At 38.2% G+C, this 22,217-nt stretch overlaps 2 protein-coding genes across 3 annotated transcripts in view; both read right to left on the bottom strand.

The window, feature by feature from the left end:
• Positions 1-3,705, bottom strand: part of LOC146458649 (uncharacterized) — a 59,995-nt gene extending 56,290 nt beyond the window's left edge. For both annotated transcript variants that reach the window (XR_014858167.1, XM_085090540.1), the window contains exon 1: positions 3,481-3,705. Coding sequence is in view for 1 of the 2 variants with exons in the window: in XM_085090540.1 (XP_084946666.1) it covers positions 3,481-3,633 (153 nt within the window). In the remaining variant the exon portion in view is untranslated. The remainder of the gene's footprint in view (positions 1-3,480) is intronic.
• A 7,276-nt stretch (positions 3,706-10,981) lies between these two features.
• Positions 10,982-21,849, bottom strand: LOC146458648 (uncharacterized). Its single transcript, XM_085090539.1, has 4 exons — positions 21,666-21,849; positions 14,784-14,846; positions 13,292-13,621; positions 10,982-11,468 (listed from the first exon to the last, which is right to left on the bottom strand). The coding sequence occupies exons 1-4, from the start codon at positions 21,816-21,818 to the stop codon at positions 11,370-11,372; spliced, it is 645 nt and encodes a 214-aa protein (XP_084946665.1). The 5' UTR covers positions 21,819-21,849; the 3' UTR covers positions 10,982-11,369.
• Between the last annotated feature and the right edge of the window lie 368 nt (positions 21,850-22,217).

Below are 22,217 nucleotides of genomic sequence, written 5' to 3'. Positions count from 1 at the left end.
GACGCAAAATTTTGCATTACCAATCTCAGTGCATAGTAAAGCTAAACCAAAGCAAAGGTGCAATTACTCGCGGCACTCATTTGAAAACCACTCTAAACAAGTTTTTTTTTAGATTGATATGTTCGAGTTAATCCCTGGTTTATTGACTCAATTGGCCCACGCTTCACAAATTCTCTTCACGCTCGCTCGTATGCATGAGACTGCGTTTTCTGATAAAAGCCTTTCTTGTCACACACTTCAACTCACTTTGATCGACTCACAACTGCCTCGAGAGGCATTTTGCTCAGCCCTTTCCTCACGTGTGCGGCGGCCTTAAATGAAACTTTTGCGACAAGAATAAGTTTTCCAGTGTTACGAATTTTGTACTTCTGAATTTCTTTCAACTAAATCGAATTTCTGAGGCGATCAAGGTTGCCTTAAGAGATATCCACCGAAATGAAGCCCGTTGGAAACCACTGATTATAAGAACTGCAAGCAAGGGGGCCGTACTGGAAGAATATCGGCCCGAAGTCTTGACAGTACTTTCGGTTCGTACAAAAAAGCCCAAGGGCCGATATTCTCCCAGTTCGGTCCCGAGGAAGCAAGGTCTACAAAGCGTTTCGGCGAGAAAAAAGATTTTTCAAAATAAAAGTTAAGATAAGCCATTACAGTGCAGAAATCAGTTTGACTTACTTTTAATAGAACCAATCAGATTATATTTTTTAGTAAAATATCTATCAATCGTGACAGAAACTCAAAACTGCCAAAAAAAATTTCTTTTTTCAGTCAACTCACTTCTCTCAAAGTAAAAACCTTTGATTACACAAGAGTCTCTCAACAAGGAAAGAAAAGTTTGACAAAGTGTGCAGCTAAGCTTTGTGGGTTTTAACACCAAGAAAATTTAACTCTGGCATATCGAAAATTCAAGTAAATGGCAAAATCGGAGTTGAAAGGTTGATCAGTGGGAAGAAGCAGTCAACAAACACACGAGGAGAGGGAGAAATATATAATTCAATCTTCTTAGTCGCTTTCAATGATGAGCCTTCTTGGTCGCTTAAATGGAGCTTATTTATTAACACTTTTAACAGGCCCTGTCATGAGCGTTTGAGCTTCACGAGTAACCTGAATTGCTGACGGAGGTCGACACGTTCTGCATTTTAAACGCTGAAGGAACTTCAAGTTGACGATATCGTAGGAATCATCAAAATTTATATTGCTGAGCTTTCAGTTTTTGACTCGTTTCTTCCGCTCAGTGCATCCGTCATGTGACGTTGGTGGCTAAAAGAAGCCCAATTATATGCGCCTTTTAAAATACTTTTTGTGTCCGCTTAACTACATCACTTAGTTTTCGGGAAAGTTGGCATTTTTCTCAGTGAATGATTGAAAAGCCAGCAGCAGAAACAGCGTCTGATAAAAACTTGCATCGTCCGCCATCTTGATTTTAAATTATAAAGCGGGACATAACGCGGAATCATTCCGTCCAATACTTCGAAAATACTGACATTCGAAAATTTTCATTTGTACTCTCTACTTTTACTGTTAAATAAGCGCAAAATATATTATTAATATAGTATTAAAACATAGAATATAATACGCAGCTCAAAAATACAATTCAAATTCAATTCAAAAACACAAAATACAATTCAAATAGGGGGAGGAGAGTAGAGGGGCACCTCTTGTAAAACTAATACTGTGCCGCTTTAAAGGAAGTAAATTGATAAGAAAAGTAACTAAGTAAAATAGAAAAAGTAAGAAAGATATAGCAAAAGGAAACAAAAAACAAAGAGAAACGAAAATAATTGGAGTAAAGTATCATTAATAATGAGCAAGGAATGTATCATCAATATTGAGCTAGGTAGTATTTATAGAGTTATTTTCCTAACATTCTTTTAGTAGGTTTGTCCTTATCTGTCTGAGGAATGTTGTTCCAAAACATTTTTCCTATTTTGGTTGGACAAAATCTCCTTAGATTTGTTCTGTAAGAAGTTATGAAAAGTTGATTGGAAGATGCAATGCGGTTATTATAATTATGTAGTTCAGATACTAGTGAAACAGGTAAAGTAGCAAATTTGTCGCTATTAAAATGATCATAAAAAAGCAAACACGTGTTTAGCTTAACAATATCAGGAAATTTTCGTTAAGCCTAAAGATAGATAGTGAGGGTTAATTATGCGAACTGCCTTGTTTTGTAGTTTTACAATTTGAGAGAGAGGCGCGCTGTAATTGTTACCCCAGAGTGTACAGCCATAAGAAATAAAGGGATAATAAGAGAATAATAAATACTAATAAGCGATGCAGTTGATACATATTGCTTAAGCTTAACCATGATATTTAGGTTTTTACTGATTTTGCTACAAAGTCTACAAATAAAATCGATATGGTCATGCCAAACAAGGTGACTATCGATATAAATGCCAAGGTATTCGATGCAATAAGATTGCTTTGTAAACAAACATGTGCTATAGTTAAAATCTGGTACAAATTATAATTTTCCTTTTGACGAGGTATGAAAATAAGATATTTAGTCTTAGTCAGATTTAAAGTTAATAATTTATTACTACATAACCATTTATAGACAGCTGGCACATGACAGTTCATTTCATTTAATAATACGGCAAGTTCACTTCCAGAAGCTGTCAACGATGTGTCATCTGCATATAGTCTTGTTGAAAAATATGTAGAGGACGGGGGGAAATCATTGATAAATATGATAAAATAATAAAGATCCTAATACTGATCCTTGAGGTACACCGGTAGAAATGAGATGTTGTTCAGAAGCAACACCATATTGGAGCGGCAATAGAGCGATTTGATTGGTTGATTTAAGTTATTGGCCCTCTCACTGCCTAAGCCGTGTACTAAAATGTTTTATTTCTCGAATCCTGAAATTTGCGTCATCTTTCTCATTAAAATGCCGTTTATAGTTGATGCCATGTATGCGGAAAGCGTTCATGCATATCAATCTCACCTCACCAACTGTCGAAGTATAAGGAATTAATATGAGTGGTAAATTCAGCTCTATCGCTAATGTACCTAGTTCACATGAAACAATCATTCTAGTGAGTAAATATTTCAAACCATGAACAGGTGTCAAATTAAAGGTACTTCCGCAAAGCACATGTTTCATGTAAAGCGTGATACATGGCATGATCTGTAAAAAAGCTTGCCATCCGAAAAGCGTTCCTGCAGATCTGCAGACCTTACGATCTGCAACTGAGAAATTCATGCATGCATGGTAAAATTCAGGTCTATCGCGAACGGGCGCCGTGACCGAATTCATATGAATCATACGTTCTAGTCAATAAATATTTGAAATCATTAGAAGGTGTTGAATAAACGGTAATTCCGCAAAGAAACTAGAAGACATCTTTCATGTGAATGACTTCGCATCTTTGGATGCCATACACGTATTAAGTGACACAGTTGAAAATAGTCACTAAGGAAAGAGAGAGGACCAGACAAAACACGAGACTTCATGGGTTTTCTGATCAATGCACTTACCAGAGCTGCTATCCAGCATGGCGTGAACAACAAACTCACTAATCCAAAGCGAATTTGAAATCCGTCCACCACACCAAGTGTAAAAAATATGACAGAGAGCACGAACTGGGCAATGGAGAAGATCATCAAAAGTCGCTTGTTATAAACTTCCATGGCACCTCGGATTGTGGAACTCCAAACGAAGCCAAAGCTGTCTTTTTTGATCCAGAGTCTAATATGTTGATGTGATTTACCGTAGTAATCCCGCGCTAATGATAGGATGCTATTTAAAACCGCAAGGAATGACGAACGAGGACAAATGTAGATGAGAAATTTGCGGAATGGGAAATGAAGGTTCGCGATCAATTTTCTGGGCGCGGTATTGGCCCCCGAAGACAAGCAGAGTCAGGATATCCATCTTTAAATAAATTGATAAATTAATAATCAATCAATTAATCAAACAATCACTAGCGCATTAATCTTCCTATGTTTCAATCGGGTCTTCACTGGATAAATGAGAATCATAACCGTTAGGGTCTCAGAAATTGAAAACGCAAGATGAAGTTCCCTTCTTATCACGGATGCAAAAATGAGTATATAAACTATCTATGAGAATCAAAGAATGACGAATGAGGACAAATGTAGATGAGAAATTTGCGGAATGGGAAATGAAGGTTCGCGATCAATTTTCTGGGCGCGGTATTGGCCCCCGAAGACAAGCAGAGTCAGGATATCCATCTTTAAATAAATTGATAAATCAATAATCACTGGATAAATGAGAACCATAACCGTTAAGGTCTCAAAAATTAGAAACACAGGATAAAGTTCTCTTCTTATGACGGATTCAAAGATTATTATATAAACTATCTATGAGAATCTGTAGATTTGCAGTGCACATTAGAAGATAGGTCTTTGCTATTGATATTGACTGTAAACCGTCACATAAGAAAAAAGAGTGAAAGAACTTAATTAACCCGCATTTACAGTGTATCAGCCACCCAGTCTTTGCAAACAAAAGTATTGTTTTAAAGAACTTTAAAGCTCTCCAAAATGACACTGAAAGTGGTAGATACCCTTTTCTCATTATTGTAACCTCAACAGCGCGGACAAAATAACGTGACCCAAATCATCTATAGAAATTAGTGATCGTTCTCGACACTTTTAGGACGTGTCCTTTTTGTTTTTGTTTTATTGGGACCAACCGTTTTATGTCGGGATTTTTCGCGTTAAATTTCGAACAAGAAAAGAAACGTCTTTTTACAATCAAACCTGTAAAAAGCACCGTGTCAAGCGGTCACCCACTTTTAAGCGGTCAGTTGTCAGTCCCGAAAATTACTTCTCATAACTACTGTGCAATTTGGACCTCTGTCAGGTGGTCACCTCTATTAAGCAGTCGCGGTCACCCTGTACTAAGTCCTGTCTTGGCCTCTTTCAGTTGGTCCTTTTGCATAGAAGAAAACGACTATACTAGAGTGACGAATAGCTTGCAGGTCATTGAATTCTAAGGACCTGCAATACCGTATTGTAGGAGCTTGGCGTTAAATGTTTTATTAGTCAATTTCTATATTATGTTCTCCTTTGCCATAAAATTTTATCGTTGTAGTTTTTTGACTAAGTAAATTATTTTGTGAGCACTTTTGTGCATTGTTCGTAATGTTTTGTTACATGGATTGCGTGGCGCCTCGTTTTGAAGTATACATGTATGCGGGAAACTGAGGCGCGTTGTTAAAGGGGAAATTAAACCTTTGTGAGAATTTTTTCATGTGTTATTGGACACATGCAGGAGGAACTTTTCCCACACCAAAAGTGGCGATCCTGCCAGGACTAGATCCTAACGAATCTGAAGCTTCGAGAGATTTGGAAGGGAACTTACGAACACGACAATCGGGGGTCGAAGGGAAACTCAAAACATTGTAAACATGGTGGAGATTGCCGAGCAGAATTACACTAAGGAGTTAAAAAAGGCGACCTACTTCGTTAAAGAGATCGCGGATACACTAACTCAGCAACATAAGAGCGGATTTATTGTTGGCCCAAGAGAAGATTTGAGAGAGAAACTGACAAGACCCTCGAGAATTCAAGTATCGCTGTGAAGGGCGCCATGCTGGATACGGAAAAGTCATTCGAAGAGGAAAGAGTGGAATGTACCAAAGACAGGAATGGTGGTGATGCTGAAAGGTGAAACGAAAGATCGGGCACTGTGGAAGCTTGTGAGAGTCATGGACTGGCGTTTTCGGAAAGGATGGGAAGGTACGAGGAAATCCATTGAAGCTGAAACAAGAGAACGGATGAGTGGTGCACGTGGAGCGTCGTTTACAACTTGTATGTAACCTAGGAATTGAAGAAAAAGAACCTGGAAGCCAAATCTAAAAGCGTAAGTGTTTGTGCCAACAGCAGGACCAATCCGAGCTAGACACTGTGTTTTTGTGAACGTTGTACGTTAAACAAAATTCTGAGTCTTATTTCCACAAAACAGTGATACAATTGTACATTGATGACACAAAGCATGAAATCGTCTCCGCGTGTTGCATTCGGACGTCCCTAAAATGGAAGAAAAAGGAACTGTTGATACACTGGAGGGCGAGGTTAGTATTCCTCTCACAAAGAGTTATAATTGGAACTACAAAGCAGTGTTACTGTATACTAAATTTGTACTCGACAAATCAGCTATGCGCAGCTAACTTCAAAGCTAAAGCAGAGTATTGCAGTAAGCTAGATCAATATCCTGCCCGACAGGTAACAACAGCACACTGAAAAGAAAGCTGACTACCCAAATAGAGCAGAATTGGTCATTGCGATATTAATTAGTGCAAACAGAGCATTCTGCTCGACAAGCTAAAGCAGAACCTAAGTTAGTGTTGATAGCGCGACTGGTTAGGTTAATGTTCTGCTCGACACATAACAACAGCTTAATAAAGAACTGACTACCCGAGTAAAACAGTCTGGCAGTGCTCGACAGATAACAACAGTTAAATAAAAACTGACTACCCAAGTAAAGCAGAACAGGATTAATGTCTCGCGGTGGTGGTTGAATTAATCTGGCGGTAGAAAAAAACAGTGCAGTAAATAAATGACTAAGAGCCAAGCTATGCAATATAATAAGTTCCAAAAACAGAATCTTAAAATTGATATAGCCTATTTACAAATTTCACTACCAATGCCTTACCTTGCTTTTATACATATGATCGTGAATCCATAACGAATACGCACGAGTTTCGATCAGTTTCCCGCCATACTTACAATGATTCAACAAGACTTCGACTCTTCGCAATGGTCTGATGAGGTACATCTTTGCAAAATATCGTTCTTACTAATTCCTAGACGTATACGTTGCTTTTCGAGATTTCAATCTTGTGATACTTGCATTAAATGCTGAGCGGAGCTGGGATAATTCACACCAATACAACTCAATTTCAGAAGTACATTATTTTAACGAAGCTGGCGTCAATTTATTTGAGCATTGCCTTCCCAGGTGAAGAAAACAAAAACGAATGACCCAAGAACTATTTTTCTCGGCTTTATGGTAGATATAACTTACCAAGTCGAATGTGCTTGTGTAAAAGGTCAATCCTCGAGCAGAGGAGGTGGTCTGTTGTTATTCAATAAATTAAATTGCTGCCTGCCGCAATTATCGATAAATACAAAAAATTCCATACCTTTGTGAAAGTCTGGGCTGGGATTAATGTTATGAAAATGAAGGAAAACCAATGGCAAAATCGGGAGTTGACCGTGGAAAATCATACAATACCACTCCGGAAAACACTGCGCGTCGCAAGGCACGAATTTGTCTCGAAAACGCAAGATGAAACTGCGTGACTATAATACTCTGTGGCTGTTTCATGTTACATTTCCAGGCGTACGATGACACCTGGACCCCTGGGTGAAATTTTTTTTCCTCTCAAAGCTGCTCATAAGACCGAAGAACAGACTTGTGATCGTTACAGAAATTTAAACCCGGAGTGCCCAATCGATGGAATCGATAATCGATGACAATCGATATCAATCGATACCAATTGATATCAATTAATCGATTGATATTGATAATCGATGACCAATCGATGGCAAAGATTCGTGTGGTTATCGATTGGTATCGATTATCAATACCAATCGATAGATAAATTGGTATCGATTGGTTGCAGATTGACGAAACTGGAATCGACGCATAAAGAACACAACTTTGTACGCAGTTGTAAACACATTTCATTTTAATGTAAACAGGAGAACAATACTCACTTCTTTCTCTTTAACGTACGTCCGACCCCGTCCATATAATGAGAACCGTACATGTATGTGTTTCGAAGTGAATTTCATATTTGTTTGCCCGGATTGTTTGTTACAGTTTTTTATTTTATTTTATTTTTTTTTTATTAATTTTTATTAATAATTCACTAACACAGAAATATCTGCATGTAGTGGCCAAAGAGGATCCACAAGCTCGGACTGTAGGTGGCCGAGCTCTCTACGATGGTTCACAACTTTAAACGCGTTTCCGCGTTGTCACCTCTTCATGTTTGCAGTGAACACTTCACCGACGTTCACCTCAAAACGGCAAACATGAAAGTCTTTGACGATGCACCTTATATTCAGTAAAGCTTCTACCCGGACGTCTTGCGTAGACATTATGACACGCAAAGGCAATGACGGGCAAGTGGGTAATTCGAGTACACGTGCAACGGGGTATATTCTTTTCGTTGAGAAGACTGGGTCGGAATTTGTTTAACCAATTTCGTCCCCAGGGGTTCCTAAAAATGGCGGATGATCGGACAGGTAGCGTGCGTAACGTCTGTTCAAGGTTGCTGAGCCAATCGATAGCAATCAATGAACGGTTTTTGTGTGGTTATCGATTGGTCATTGATTGGCCGATACCAATCGATACCAATTAACTAATTTTATCGATTGATATCGATTGATCGATTGAATTTCCGATCATCGGCTTCCATCGATTGGATACCTCGGGATTTATACCGCGGAATCCAAATGTTACGTCCAGATGACAAAAAACACTTTTCTAATGTGCTAAGAATCATCGTGAAATGCAAAGTTAATTACACTGGAAACGGCGCCCTCTCACTCCTCCAATTAAATCAAAATCAAGAAAAATAAAAATTCTTACAGTTACAGATCATGTTTCGAATTCCCCGGTTATGAGATGTAATATCCCGACCGTATACGGACCGAAAATTGCCTTTACGTTCTTTTAAACCGTACGGATCGCGAGGCTGTTTTTTCAGACCGTATCAGTTTATCTGTATTGGACATGACTGAAATTGGATTTGTTACGTTTTTGGGAGAAATTTTAAGTTTGTTCTCGTAACTTTGACATTTTTGTACACCATTTTGAGTATTATTTATTGGTTTCATTAAACTTTGAAAGATTTTGGTACTTCGAGATATCGAAGAATCTAAGTGGGCGGCTAGCTGTGAGGAATAAATGACTTGCTTGTCACCTGAAATGACGACATTGGTCCAGGAAGTTACCGAAGGAAGGGGGAGGGGGTTAACCCTGTTGAGAGCTCAAAGCTTATAACTTTTTGTTGGTCTGTGAGTTTACTAAATAATGTTACTTTCACTAAAAAACTTCCAAGCGTCTTTTAAAGTGAAGTATAGCACAGTAAAACCTAATAGTTCCTGAAAATCTTAATTGATTTAGTAAAATAAAAATCACCTTTGAGCTCTCAAAGAAAAAACTCTGAAGAACTTTCCTTAAAGTATTTAAACAAATTTTCGGGTCCGCAACCAGATCTTCCAAAACTGTGTTTGGTTGAAACGGTTGATCCAGATAGAGAAAAATAGAGAACACGAACTAAATGATTAGTTGCCATATTAGTTTTTAGTAATGTATTCTTTTTATTCAGCATTTTTAACATTTAACCAAAAAATATTTAATGCAAAATACTACACAACTATAACTTAGCCGTAGGAGACCGGGTAGTATGTCAGCTATCTCTGTCAAAAGTTTGTTTGAAGAGGCCCAACCGAGCAAAAGAAAGGCTTAAGAGGCAGCCGTGGGCCAATGCCAGGCTATCAAGTCTAGAGGTTTGCTATAAATCTGTCAATTTTTTTAATGTAAGCAAAATATTTACGAAGGGGCACTCCTCCTACGGCTTTTTTTTGGGTCGTCAATGACTTCGCCGTTTCGCCTACACCAAAATAGCAAATTCCTTTAGACCAATCAACATACGAATTCTGATCTGACCATTGCATCATATTGGATGGTACAAAGATGCCTCAGTGCTTGTCCTAACAAACGACTGGGCGTGCGTCTTAATATTTTCAGTTTCCGTTAGTGGCTAGTTTTCCCATTTTGTAGAGTGGGTGTTATGAGTGTTATGAAGAGCACGGCTCCTATATTCAAGGAGAAGGTTACGAAGTGGATTCAAAGGAGTGCCCGTATCATTGTTCCATAACTTTACATCACTTTCATTAATAATCTGCTGGATTAGTGCAGGATGTTGAATGAAGTCCATATCTGAGTGCTTTTTACTGACCTTTCGATTTGGCTCAATACTTGGTATATGGAGCTATACCCCGTACTATCATACAATATGTGAAGAGTTGCATAAACAGGTATTAAATAAATAACGAAAGGGTCTCCTGACGATGTTCTAACTCGCCTTACAGGAAATCTCTCCTGAAATAGACTGTATTCGTATTCTCGGTATTGAACTGGAACTAGCTTGCATACGAGGCTTATGCAGGGAAATCTTTTCACTTGCAAAAAGTTTCTAATATATTCCCCCGCAAGAGCCTCCATTGCAAGCTCGATCCAGTTCAATACCGAGAATACGAATATGGTCTATTATTTGTGCACAATACTATAAACCCTGTTAGTGGCCTTGTTGACATCCCTTTCCAAAAGGACAGGTAACCAATAGACCGCTTTGATTTTTTCGAGCATTAACCTCTTGCGGTGATCTTGAGCGTTTACAATTTTCACAGGGGAAATCTGTTATTTATGGCAGGTAGCTCTGACCCCCTTTCCTATATATTTTTTAACTGTGTGAAAAGGTGTACCTAAACATATCAATTAAAGTTCCAAAATATTTTTTTCGAGCATAAACCTCTTGCGGTGATTACGAGCGGTTACAATTCTCACAGGAGTATTCTGTTTCTTGAGCAATGATCCGATTTTAACAGGGTGATACAACAATACACACTACCACAAATTTTCTAACTGGTAGCTGCGAGCTCCTTCCCTATATATCTTTTAAAGGTACAAAAGGTGTACCTAAACATACTAATTACAGTTCCAAAATAAAAAAAATGGGGGTCATCGAGCTCGTTTTTTAAGTTATAACCACTCCAAAAGTAAAATTAGGGGCGTTTTAACAGGTTACACCGTAGTTATGATAACCCATCAACCATAACTTCTTCACTCATGTTTGGGTATTTGGTAGATACCACTACTGCATCAACTGATAAAGAGTGGCAATCCGTCAAAGTTTAAGTGCTGGAAAATGATGGAAACATGTTCCAGCCACCTTAAATATTAACCGCCGTGCAAAGAAAATTGTCAACCATTAACAAAGGTATAAAGCAGAAGTACCAAGCTTATATTATGAAAGTGTAACCGTCAAAAGACAACTAATAGATTGCATTTTTTAACGTAATATTTCAGCGTTTGGAATGAATGGGTTTACATGGGTGCAGTATACAATAAACCGCCAAAATGCTAATTTGCTTCGTCACCAATTAAATTCATTTCCTCATGCGAACAGATTTATATTCACATTCCTCTTTTTAGGAATACAACGGTTACCACTTTTAAAACAAGATCGAAACAAAAAAAATACTAACAACTACAAATAAAGTGAAAACAACACATTTAAATCTCCCTCGCTGTATAAGATTATCTATCATTAGCTGACTTTATACATGGGCTGCATAATGTGACCTCAGCGATGACATGTTTACAAATGCATCAAGACTCGCTGATCGCCAGCTGTCACGTTGTGCATTTGTGGCACACCTGTGTTTGCGCATATGGTTTGTCCACCTTCCTGCCCTGCCTGTGTTGGAATAGAAGACAATTTTTTTTAGGTATTAAACTTAAGTATAATTACTCAGGCAAGTTATAGAGATTCTGTTGATCTCATTGATCGGGGGTTGCGTCACATCCTGCTATAATCACCTCACGCAAGGTGATCGTAGCGGAGCACTGATATTCAAAATGGCCGTTTAGCGATTTGTTGATGTTTCTGAGGAAGAAGCATTATACGATGGAAGAAAATGCAATTCCGAAAAGCACTTAAGATGCAGCTAAGTCTGGGGTGACACTTATGAACTTTAGCAAGATATGAAATTTTTGCTAATTGTAATAAAAAAAGCCTTGTAAATTGCAGTGGAAATGTTGTCCATGTCGATAACAATACATAAAGGTAAAAAATGAAAACAACAAATGAAATTCGCGCAAAATTTTCTTCATTTAACTGAATGATTTCACCAACAAAGCGAAATTAAGACAGAATTTGAAGGCATGGAAGTAAAAGAGATGAATAAATGTCTCTCTAAGGTTTATGTTTCAGTGAGGAGAAACAGGGAGAAAAGACGGCAGTTTATAAGAAAACTATAGTTTGTTGCGATGGTTCGAGCGGCTCTCGGCCACCTTCTGAAGATCACAACAAAACTTTCCATCTGGGACAACTGGACCAATAATAGTAATCTGCAACCTTTGTTTCGTTAAGCTTCGCGTCCGCACTTTTCTGCCTCATTATGGTCTATTTTTCCGTTTATATTTCGGAACACTTAGTTTGCTTTTGTATACTTTCGCATATTCAAGCTTTACCGCCTCATTTAGTATGTAATTAGTTTCTTCGTCACCTTTTCATTTCTTAAGCTAGGTTTTGCATAACTTAAGTCAGTTGAGTCGAGTTCTCGTTTTCGACTCGTTTGAAACGTTATTTATCGCATCGATTTCGTTTTTTTTTCTTGGTCTTGTTTAGTGAAGCCAATAAAGAACTACCTGAAGCAGCTTATCTCCGAGGGTAATTTATAAAAGTCCGTCAATAACCGGTGAAGCCATCAACAAGAAATTGTGCGACAAAGTGTTAACACACGTCATCCACGAATTTCACACAAAACAGCCTTGTTCATCTAGATCTATTTTTGGTAAACAGGACGGAGAAATCTAACATACATTCACTGAAGAAGTCAATGCTCTGTGTTATTGAAACGAAACATTTAAGAATACTGATATTCTGCTTGAGGCATGAGCAGTTTATTTATTTTCCATGTGATTTCGCTTGAGCACATGATCGGCAGACTGCGCATCTCTGTTCATTGACGCGCGACAATTTAGCAAACAAACAAACAAACAAATTTGACATTTTTCGGACGGTTCTTGTTTTTCTCTGATAATCACCTGAGTAATTATAATAAAACAATTATTTGCCGAAGGCTCAGTAAATATTGCTGAATATTCCCCGAGACGAAAAATTTATTATGGCAACTTTTTTATGAGCACTACTAAGAATCAGAAATGTTTCATTTATTATTTAACTCTAGGTGCATGCATAATCTACCCTGAACCTATCCGACTGCAGATCCCTGAGAACTGTATAGTTCCTGTTTTAAATGAAATGAAACTACAGAGTATATTTGGTGTAATTACCATTTGAAGACTGAACTGTAAGTCAAACGAGATATGGAATACCCAGCTGGACAACGCACGCTTGATACAACAATTGTAAGGCAATACACTCTGTACCTCAGTAAAAGTTGTTTGCAAAAATGTAAATAGTTTCGAGTAATTGAATCATACTTTATATTGCAGCTTAATTGTTGCATTATATATAATTTTTTTGTCCTACAGTATTTTTTCTCAAACAAATACCTGGTTATACATGTAGTACATTGGAAACGGCTTGAGCGTTTGAGGAGTCTCGTGACTTGCACCACTGGTTTTGGCGATAGCAGCAGCGAGGATGATTTCAATGATTGAGAAGATGACCATCAATATGAACACAGCCAGAGCGTTCTTTTCCTCGTCAGTGTATTCCAGTTTTGTTTCTTTCTTAACGAAGAATATATTTTGTGACTCGAATGATCGCGCACTCACGTGTTTGTAAAACAATAGCATATGACTGCCCCAGTGATGATAAATGTATACGGTCATTGCTGAGAACAGGATGCACGCCACGCTGACTGACCAAGTAGCGGTTACCTGAGACAAAAACAATAATAGGGAGTTTAATTATAACTTCTCTGGATATTTAGTAATAATCAACCCAAATAAAATAGGAAAGCAGATGTGTATACCATGTCACAAACATGGGACACAGTGTTTGAAAATGACTGGTTTTTTTTTATTTAAGATGGCAAATTAGCTGATGAAAATGTTTGCGGTAACAGCAACGTAACAATCGCAAAATCTTAGTTTTAGGCGAATGTATTAGCACATCACAATGCAAAAGAGTGCAATCAGGCGCTGTTTGTCTCCGGTTTTTTTCAGTGGCATTAGAATTAGAATACAGTATAACATTTCCGGGTGGGGAAACCTTGTTCTTGCTTAATTGTTTCTTATTCAATAAGTGGGGTGTCCGAATCCGCCTTCTTAACTTCTTGCAGAGCATTAAAATTGTTAACTGTTCCCTCTGGCGTTCGCAAAACGGCAGAAATTGCGCCATGGTTCTTTAAAGTCGCGCCATCTTGGATCCACCATCTTGAATTTCACGATTCTCACTAAAACCTCAACTTGACCCTCCCTCCCCCACCAAAAAAACATCAAATCAAATCGAATAAAAGTTATTACTACTACTACTACTACTACTACTACTACTACTACTACTACTACTACTACTACTACTACTACTACTACTACTACTACTACTACTACTACTACTTATAATAATAATAATAATAATAATAATAATAATAATATTAATAATATTAATTATAAAAACAAATAACAAAATGCTAAAATGGTATAAAAATGTAAAAGTAACAACAATGAAATTAAGATTTATCACAACTGGTTAGTTAACTGAAAATTTCGTAAAAAGATTTAAGTTTAAGTCTTTTTATACATATACGTACCATGGAAATGTCATGTCTCGTGAAAAACTAATTGTCGTAACAATTAAATTGTTTTCAGATAAATTTAGGAAAACGTCACACAATTTGGCGGTTTTGCTAATACAGTAGAAAATTGTGAATGCTCAAAATTAGTGCAGGAACTTTACTTTCCAATTTATACCATTTATCTTACAAGATAAGCACAAGTGCACCGTGCCTTTGTCATTTTTATTCATCCCACAGTGACTGGAAGCAAAATAAAGACCCATAACAGAAAGAGGCCTTATGTATTCGACCTGATTAGGTCTTACCAGAAGTGAGGAGGGTGTGCGACGATAAGCCAAGACAAGTCCCATCACACCGACAGGCAATGACTGTTTAAGAAACAAAAAAACAACAATCAACAATTAACAAACACAAATCGCATAATAAATCAAGAAAAAAAGAGACGAAGAAGAAGAGATTTGTTGAACAATTTAACTATAAAAAATTGCAATAATGTTGAAGAGTTTAAAAAATTTAAAACCATCTTGGTTAAAAGTTTAAAAAGCGACGACGTTTCGACGTTTGCTTAACGTCATTATGAAGTCAACGATGAGTTGAGTGAAAACGAATATAAATGTAAAAGAATTCCTAAGAGACACAAGCAAAAAGGAAAATATGTGATTATAATAAAGTATTCGCACGCAGAGTCATGTAAAGAGTTTGGCGCGAAAAGAGTCTTTCTGAGTATTTAACTCAGAGTTCAATTCTTTAATGAATAACATCTCAAAGATTAGGCAATCGAACTTTGATAAGCATTTCTTTAGGACATAGAATTGCTTGTCGACTAAATCAGCCTTCGATAGGCTGTGTTGCTCAAGGTGCCTCCCGATTGCAGAATACCTGTGTTCGTTAATGCGCTGGTGTAAATGACGGGCGGTGTACCCGACATAATATGCGTCGCACAGATCACATCACAAATTTGTAGACCACGCATTGATTGTTGATAATAGGGGGCTTCTTCTCTTTTAGCCTTGCGCATTTTTAGTATGTGCTTGCAAAATTGCATCACATTGGAAGTTGAATGGATCCCGAGATCGGCTAATGACAGAGCTGATTTTCTTAGTAGAATTGTGGATTATGATGATTGGCGGGTAAACAGGGACTATTTCCTTTTGGCTGAGGAGAAATGGGGTCCTCACTCAGTAGACCGTTTTGCAAATCACGAAAATACCCAGTTACCCCGCTTCAACAGCAGGTTTTGGTGCCCTGGAACAGAGGCGGTTGATGCCTTTTCTGTTTCTTGGGCGGGGGAAAATAATTGGCTTGTTTCACCTTTTTTTTCTCATTCCCCGGGTCATTAATCACATTGTCGCACTTGGCGGTTGTGCTACACTTGTTGTTCCACATTGGCCTTCCGCTCCATTTTGGCCACTGATTTTTTCAGATGAGGGCATGTCTCCCATTTTCTCTGATTTTTTTCGAGATCCCTATGGGTACCGATGTTTTCGTTTTGGGTAATTATAAGAATGCCTTATTTTGCCACTTGGGCCTTTTTGTTTGGCAATGTTTTTGCTGCTTGTGGGACCACTTCGACCCAACCTTATTTTGCCACTTGGGCCTTTTTTATTGGCAATGTTTTTTGCTGCTTGTGGAACCACTTGGACCCAATATTATGTTTCTGTTATTATGTTACATGTTTTTTATATTTTTCTTACTTTCTTATTTTTTCTAATTTTGCTTCAGATGTTAAAGCAGCTGCCAGCCGGACGTATGGCGTTCAACTGTGTGAGAAGTTTTGGCTCACTGTCTTTAATTCTAGAGCTGATAACACTGTTATCAATTATTGTCAATCATTTTGTAAATTTAAGGCGTGGTGTCTGCTTAGCTCTGGGGAGTTTTCTTTTCTCCCAGCTACTTCAGTTACAGTTTCGTTGTATTTGCATTATTTACTTGAGAGTTCTTTAGGTAGCTCCACTATTCAAAACGTCTTCTACGCTATTAACTGGGTGCACAAATTAGCTGGTTTTGATAATCGTAATCCGTGTGACACTTTTATTGTACAGTCTATTGTTGAGGCTTCACGTCGCGTTCCTCGTAAACCTGTTAGTAAAGCAGAGCCCATTACCCCGGAGATCCTTGGTCTAATTTACCGGCAATATGGGGAAAGTAGTAACTTACTTGACATCAGGTTTGTCTGTATGTGTCTACTTGCTTATGCTGGGTTTTTCCGCATTTCAGAGCTTCTTAGCATTAGGAGACCTAATATTGTAACCGAAGATCGTTATTATAGGATTCTCATTGAAGTCAGCAAGACTGACAAGTATAGAGAGGGTTCCTCGGTCTATATCGCTAAGACTGGGAATGTTACTTGTCCTTATTTATATCTCATAAAGTACTTGGAAGCTGCCAGGATTCCGTCATCTTCTCAGAATTATATTTTCAGATCCTTACGATATGACAAGCATTTGAAGACCAATGTTTTGTCCTCTAAGCCTCTCACCGCCAGCAGAGCGGGGAAAATTCTGAAGGAGAAGCTAGAAGCCATCGGCTTAGACCCCCATAAGTTTAGCAATCATAGCTTTAGGTCCGGAGGGGCTACTTCCGCGGCTAATCTGGATCTCCCGGACAGGCTTTTTAAAGTTCACGGGAGGTGGAAGTCTGATTCAGCTAATGATGGCTATGTTCACGATAAAGTTGAGTCGCGTCTTATCGTTCCTTTGCATATTGGCGTGTGATTTAAGCAGTTTTTGTTACAGCTTGTTTACATTATATTCTTTTTGTGTTTTTTCTTCTATTTGGTTTTTTGTAAAGGTCGTTAGGTTGTTCGTATTTGATGGTACTGCTCGACCTATTCCTCCAATACAACAATAAATTCATTATTGTGTATTTGCTTGTGTTTGATGTTTGATTACAGAGTTTAGAGCATAAATAAGTTATTTTCGGTACGCAGTTTAGAAAATAAGCTTTTTTGAGGTCAGGCATGATGGTGAAGGTATCGTCCACGTACCGCTTATAGAAAGAGGGGAGCTCATTTTTCTCTTCCAGTTTTTCCTCAATAGAGCACATGAACGTGTTGGTTGATAATGGTCCCAGGGGAGAACCCATAGCCACGCCTTCTACCTGCTCGTAAAGCGTGCCATTCAGTTGAAAAAGTTGGTTTGTAGTTGCAAGCTCAAGCAGATCCCTAAGCTGGTCTTTGGTGAGGTTTAGATCATAAGTGTCATTGAACCAGTTGTCACTGAAAGCTTTCTCAACAAGTATTGTGATGGTTTCGTGAGCGGGGACATTTGTGAACAGAGCGGTTACGTCATATGATACCAGTATATGATTAGTAACCTGCGTAGCTGGTGGTTTTGTTGGGCGGGAAAGCCGGGCCAAAACGAGTGGTGCAGCTGAGGGTGAAATGGGGACCGTACCGCGACAGTCCCGGCGAAGCCGCGTCAACGAGCCGCTCTAACTAAGCTAATTTAGATTGATATGTTCGAGTGTTTTGGCCGAAAATTTCAGCTTGGGCAATTATGTCTAAACGGAATTTTATCCCGAATTTACTATTCCGAAGATACCAGTTGACTTTTTCCCGCATTTCCCCCTTTCTAAACGAAAATGATGTTGTGAATGCCACGACTCCAGACCTTTCCTCGAATCACTGGTTTATTGACTCATATTGGCCTAGGCTCATAAATTCTCGTTTCGCTCGCTCGTATGCATAAGACTGCGTTTTCTGATACTCCATAACGAGCCAGAGGTTCTTACAACCAAAAAAAAAAAAAAAAAAAATTCGGCATCCCGTGGAGATACCAGGCAAATCCACGGGAAGTCGAATATCTTGGAGCAATCCAATGAAATATAATCCATTCTTGCGATCATTACTGTTACGCTTGGGGCGTCAATTCAACGCGAAAGTGCGCGTGAAAGTTCTTTCTTTGGGAGATTTTTTAAAATTAAATTTCTATAACTTATGACGTCTGTGCAAAGAGCAAAGCCAAATTACATGTTTTGCCACAGCTTACTCCGGGAGAGCTGAGCGATGAACTTTGGACACCCAAAAGTTTGTTTTTATAATGTTCTCCTAAAATCTTGTGGAATCTTTTCTCTGAGATTTAGATTAAATTGCAATGAAACCTCTACGTTTATTTGGCGGAATCGTGATTATTTTTAGTCCCACAGGAAAAGAAGACGCAAACATGTACTAAGACACGCTCGGTCCAACATCAGCTTGTAGAACCTTGGGAATACGGGAAAATCTTCAGCTAAAGAACATGCGCAGTCGTTCACGGGCCTGATTAGATTGCTCATTCCTATGTCAGTGTATCGCTACAACTTGTCAGCCTGGTTTAATTTTTACTGGTATTAAGCCCGCGGTTAAATCTATCTTTCCCGATTTATAAATTCTGCTGCATTCCGACAGAGTTCATTTTCTGTGAGGTGATTTTTTGGCCGTTTCTTTTTAATGGACTGCAAAAGGGCGAAAATCAGCCCCATTTATAAAGTCTGTTGCACTGCGATAGACTGTTGGCCATTTTTATCAGTCGGGTCGATTTAAGGAGTCCTTTTCGTCAACTCGCTAACTTTCGTGATTAAATCATATCAAGCCAAATCAGTCCTATAAAATTACGTGTAAATTAACTCAGTGTAAATCGTCCCAATAAATCGTTACACGTACCATAACCTTATACAAACAAAATATACTATTTAAATACTTTAGACTGTCTGGGCGTTATTTTATACACACCGGAAAAACGAACTGTCTCAATTTCCGAAAACGGGATTCCAAAGTGGGAGAGTCATAAGCTGTTAGAATGTGGAGTTTTTTATGGCTCAAACAAGCTTTGTAGCGAATTTATATAAAATTACTTTGTTTAAAGAGTCCCAACTTTTTCCTTAATCTTTCCTTGGAACAACTTTTTTCATCAGTTTAATCTCTGAACCAGAAAAGATAATAACATCCGCCTAGGTTTACAATGTGCCTCTTAAAAGATAAATTATATTGTTTATGTTATATATCCCCAGAACACTCAAGCATACAGTGATGCTATGACTTAAACCTGGATGAACCAGAAAGGATATATAACATCCGCCTAGGTTTATAATGTTCGCCTAAAAAAGTTATATTGTTTATGTTATATATCCCAGAGCACTCAAGCATACAGTGATGCTAGAACTCTAGCATGGATGAGCCAGAAAGGATGCATAACATCCGCCTAGGTTTGTAATGTTCGCCTAAAAAATTATTTTGTTTATGTTATATGTCCCAGAGCACTCAAGCATACAGTGATGCTAGGACTTCAACCTGAATGAACCATTAAAGATATATAATATCCGCCTAGGTTTATAATGTTCGCCTAAAAAAATTATATTATGTATGTTAAATATCCCAGAGCACTCAAGCATACAGTGATGTTAGGACTCTAACATGGATGAACCAGAAAGTATGCATAACATCCGTCTAGGTTAAAATGTTCGCCTTAAAAAAAAATATATTGTCTATGTTATATATCCCAGAGGACTTAAGCATTTCTTGTCTCACCCTGCAACTCACTTTAAGTGACTCACAACTGCCTCGAGAGGCATTTTGCTCAGCCCTTTCCTCACGTGTGCGGCGGCCTTGAGTGAAACTTTTGCGACAAGAGCTTTGCAGTGTTACGAATTTTGTTGATAAAAACTGCAGATTTTCTGAATTTCTTTCGACTTAATCAAATTTCTGAGGCGATAAAGGTTCAGCCTGAAGAGATATCCACCGAAATGAAGCCGGTTGAAAACCAATGATTATAACAACTGCAAGCAAGAGGGCCGTACTGGGAGAATATCGGCCCGAGGACTTGACGGTACTTTCGTTCCGTACAAAAAAGATCGAGGGCCGATATTCTCCCAGTACAATCCTGACCAAACAAGGAATACACAGTGTTTCGGCGAGAGAAATTGTATGGTCATTTTGCCGAGCGGCCAAAAAAAAGTTGCCGTAAAAACGAGGTGGCCGTAAGGCGGGGTTCCACTGTATATTTTTAGTAAAAAATCTATCAACAGACAGTTGCCCCCGACGCAAGAGCACACCAGGTTGATAGGGGACTATTTGGATGTCCATATATCAAATTCTAATTTTTAAACTACATCAAATCTTAAATATTTCTTATTTCTACAAAATTTACTACTCTTTTAAGAAGAACTATCTCCTCCCAGTTATAACTAAAATCACCAAAAAATTTACAAAACACCCGAAAATATTTATTTGTGTTACGAGCAGAAAGTTTTTGTGCTGCTTGAAATGCGAACGTGATATTTCCATTAAACCCGATTTTAAGCGGCGTGAAAACGGCTTTCAGGCTTACCCCCGCCTTAACACTTTTAACAGGCCCTGTCATGAGCGTTTGAGCTTGACGAGTTACCTGAACTGCTGACGGAGGTCGACACGGTTTTTAAAAACTTTAAATTTTATATTTTAAAACTGAAGGCATCTCAAGATGACGGCGGGACATAACGCAGAATCACTCGGTCCAATACTTAGAAAATATTGGACCGGCAAAAGAGCGATTTGATTGGTTGAATTTAGTTATTGGCCCTCTCACTGCCTTAGTCGTGTCACATCTAGGATGTTTTGTTTCTCGAACCCTGAAATTTGCGTCATCTTTCTCATTAAAATACACAATGTACGCGGAAAACGTTCATGCATATCAATTTCACCTCACCAACTGACGAAGTATAAGGAATTCGCATATTTGGTAAATTCAGCTCTATCGCTAATGTACCTAGATCACATGAAACAATCATTCTAGTGAATAAATATTTCAAATCATGAATAGGTATCAAATTAATGGTACTTCCGGAAAGCCCATCTTTCATGTAAAGCGCGATGCATGGCATGATCTGTAAAAAAGCTTACCATCCGGAAAAAGTTCATGCATATCAATTAGACCTTACTATCTGCAACTGAGAAATTCACATGCATGGTAAAATTCAGCTCCAGCTATCGCGAACGGGCGCCGTGACCAAGTTCGTATGAATCAATTGTTCTACTGAGTCAATAAATATTTGAGATCTTAAAAAGATGTTGAATAAACTGTTATTCCGCAATGAAACTTGAAGACATCCTTCATGTGCATGACTTCGCATTTTTGGATTCCATACACGTATTAAGAGACACAGTTGAATATCGTCACTAAGGAAAGAGATAGGACCAGACTTCATGGGTTTTTTTTTATCAATCCACTTACCAGAGCTGCTATCCAGCATGGCGTGAACAACAGACTCACATATCCAAAGCGAATTTCGAATCCGTCCACCATACCAAGTATAAAAAATATGACTGAAAGCACGATCTGTGCGATGGAGAAGAACATCAAACGTCGCTTGTTATAAACTTCCATGGCACCTTGGATTATGGAACTCCAACCAAAGCCAAAGCTGTCTTTTTTGATTCAGTCTTAATTATGTTGGCGTGATTTACCGTGGCAATCCCGAGCTAATGACAGGATGGTATTGAAAACCGCCAGGAAAGACGAACGAGGAAAAATATAAATGAGAAATTTTGCAGAAAGGGAAATGAAGGATCACGGACAGTGAAATTCCGAAAACAATGACGTCGATCAATTTTCTGAACGCGGTATTGGCCCTTGTAGACAGGAAGAATTAGAATATCCATGTTGAAATAAATTGATTAATAAACCAAAAAATCACTAGCGCGTTCATTTTTTTATATTTCAATAGTCTTCACTGAGTAAACGAGAACCATAACCGTTAGAAGGTCTCAGAAATTAAAAACACGG

Source organism: Pavona decussata, unplaced genomic scaffold, assembly GCF_977016875.1.
Source record: "Pavona decussata unplaced genomic scaffold, jaPavDecu1.1 SCAFFOLD_232, whole genome shotgun sequence".
NCBI classification, from domain to species: domain Eukaryota; kingdom Metazoa; phylum Cnidaria; class Anthozoa; order Scleractinia; family Agariciidae; genus Pavona; species Pavona decussata.
Note: the sequence above shows the minus strand (reverse complement) of the source record. Positions and strands in the feature narration are given on the sequence as shown.

What these genes read in the sequence shown, in the direction of transcription:
- LOC146458648 (XM_085090539.1), bottom strand. Translation starts at nt 21,818, where the DNA reads ATGGAAGTTTATAACAAGCGACGTTTGATGTTCTTCTCCATCGCACAG. An exon ending in CATGCTGGATAGCAGCTCTG is followed by an intron (nt 14,847 to 21,665) that starts GTAAGTGGATTG and finishes TTTCTTAAACAG; the next exon opens with TCATTGCCTGTCGGTGTGAT. An exon ending in TGTACTACATGTATAACCAG is followed by an intron (nt 11,469 to 13,291) that starts GTATTTGTTTGA and finishes ATTCCAACACAG; the next exon opens with GCAGGGCAGGAAGGTGGACA.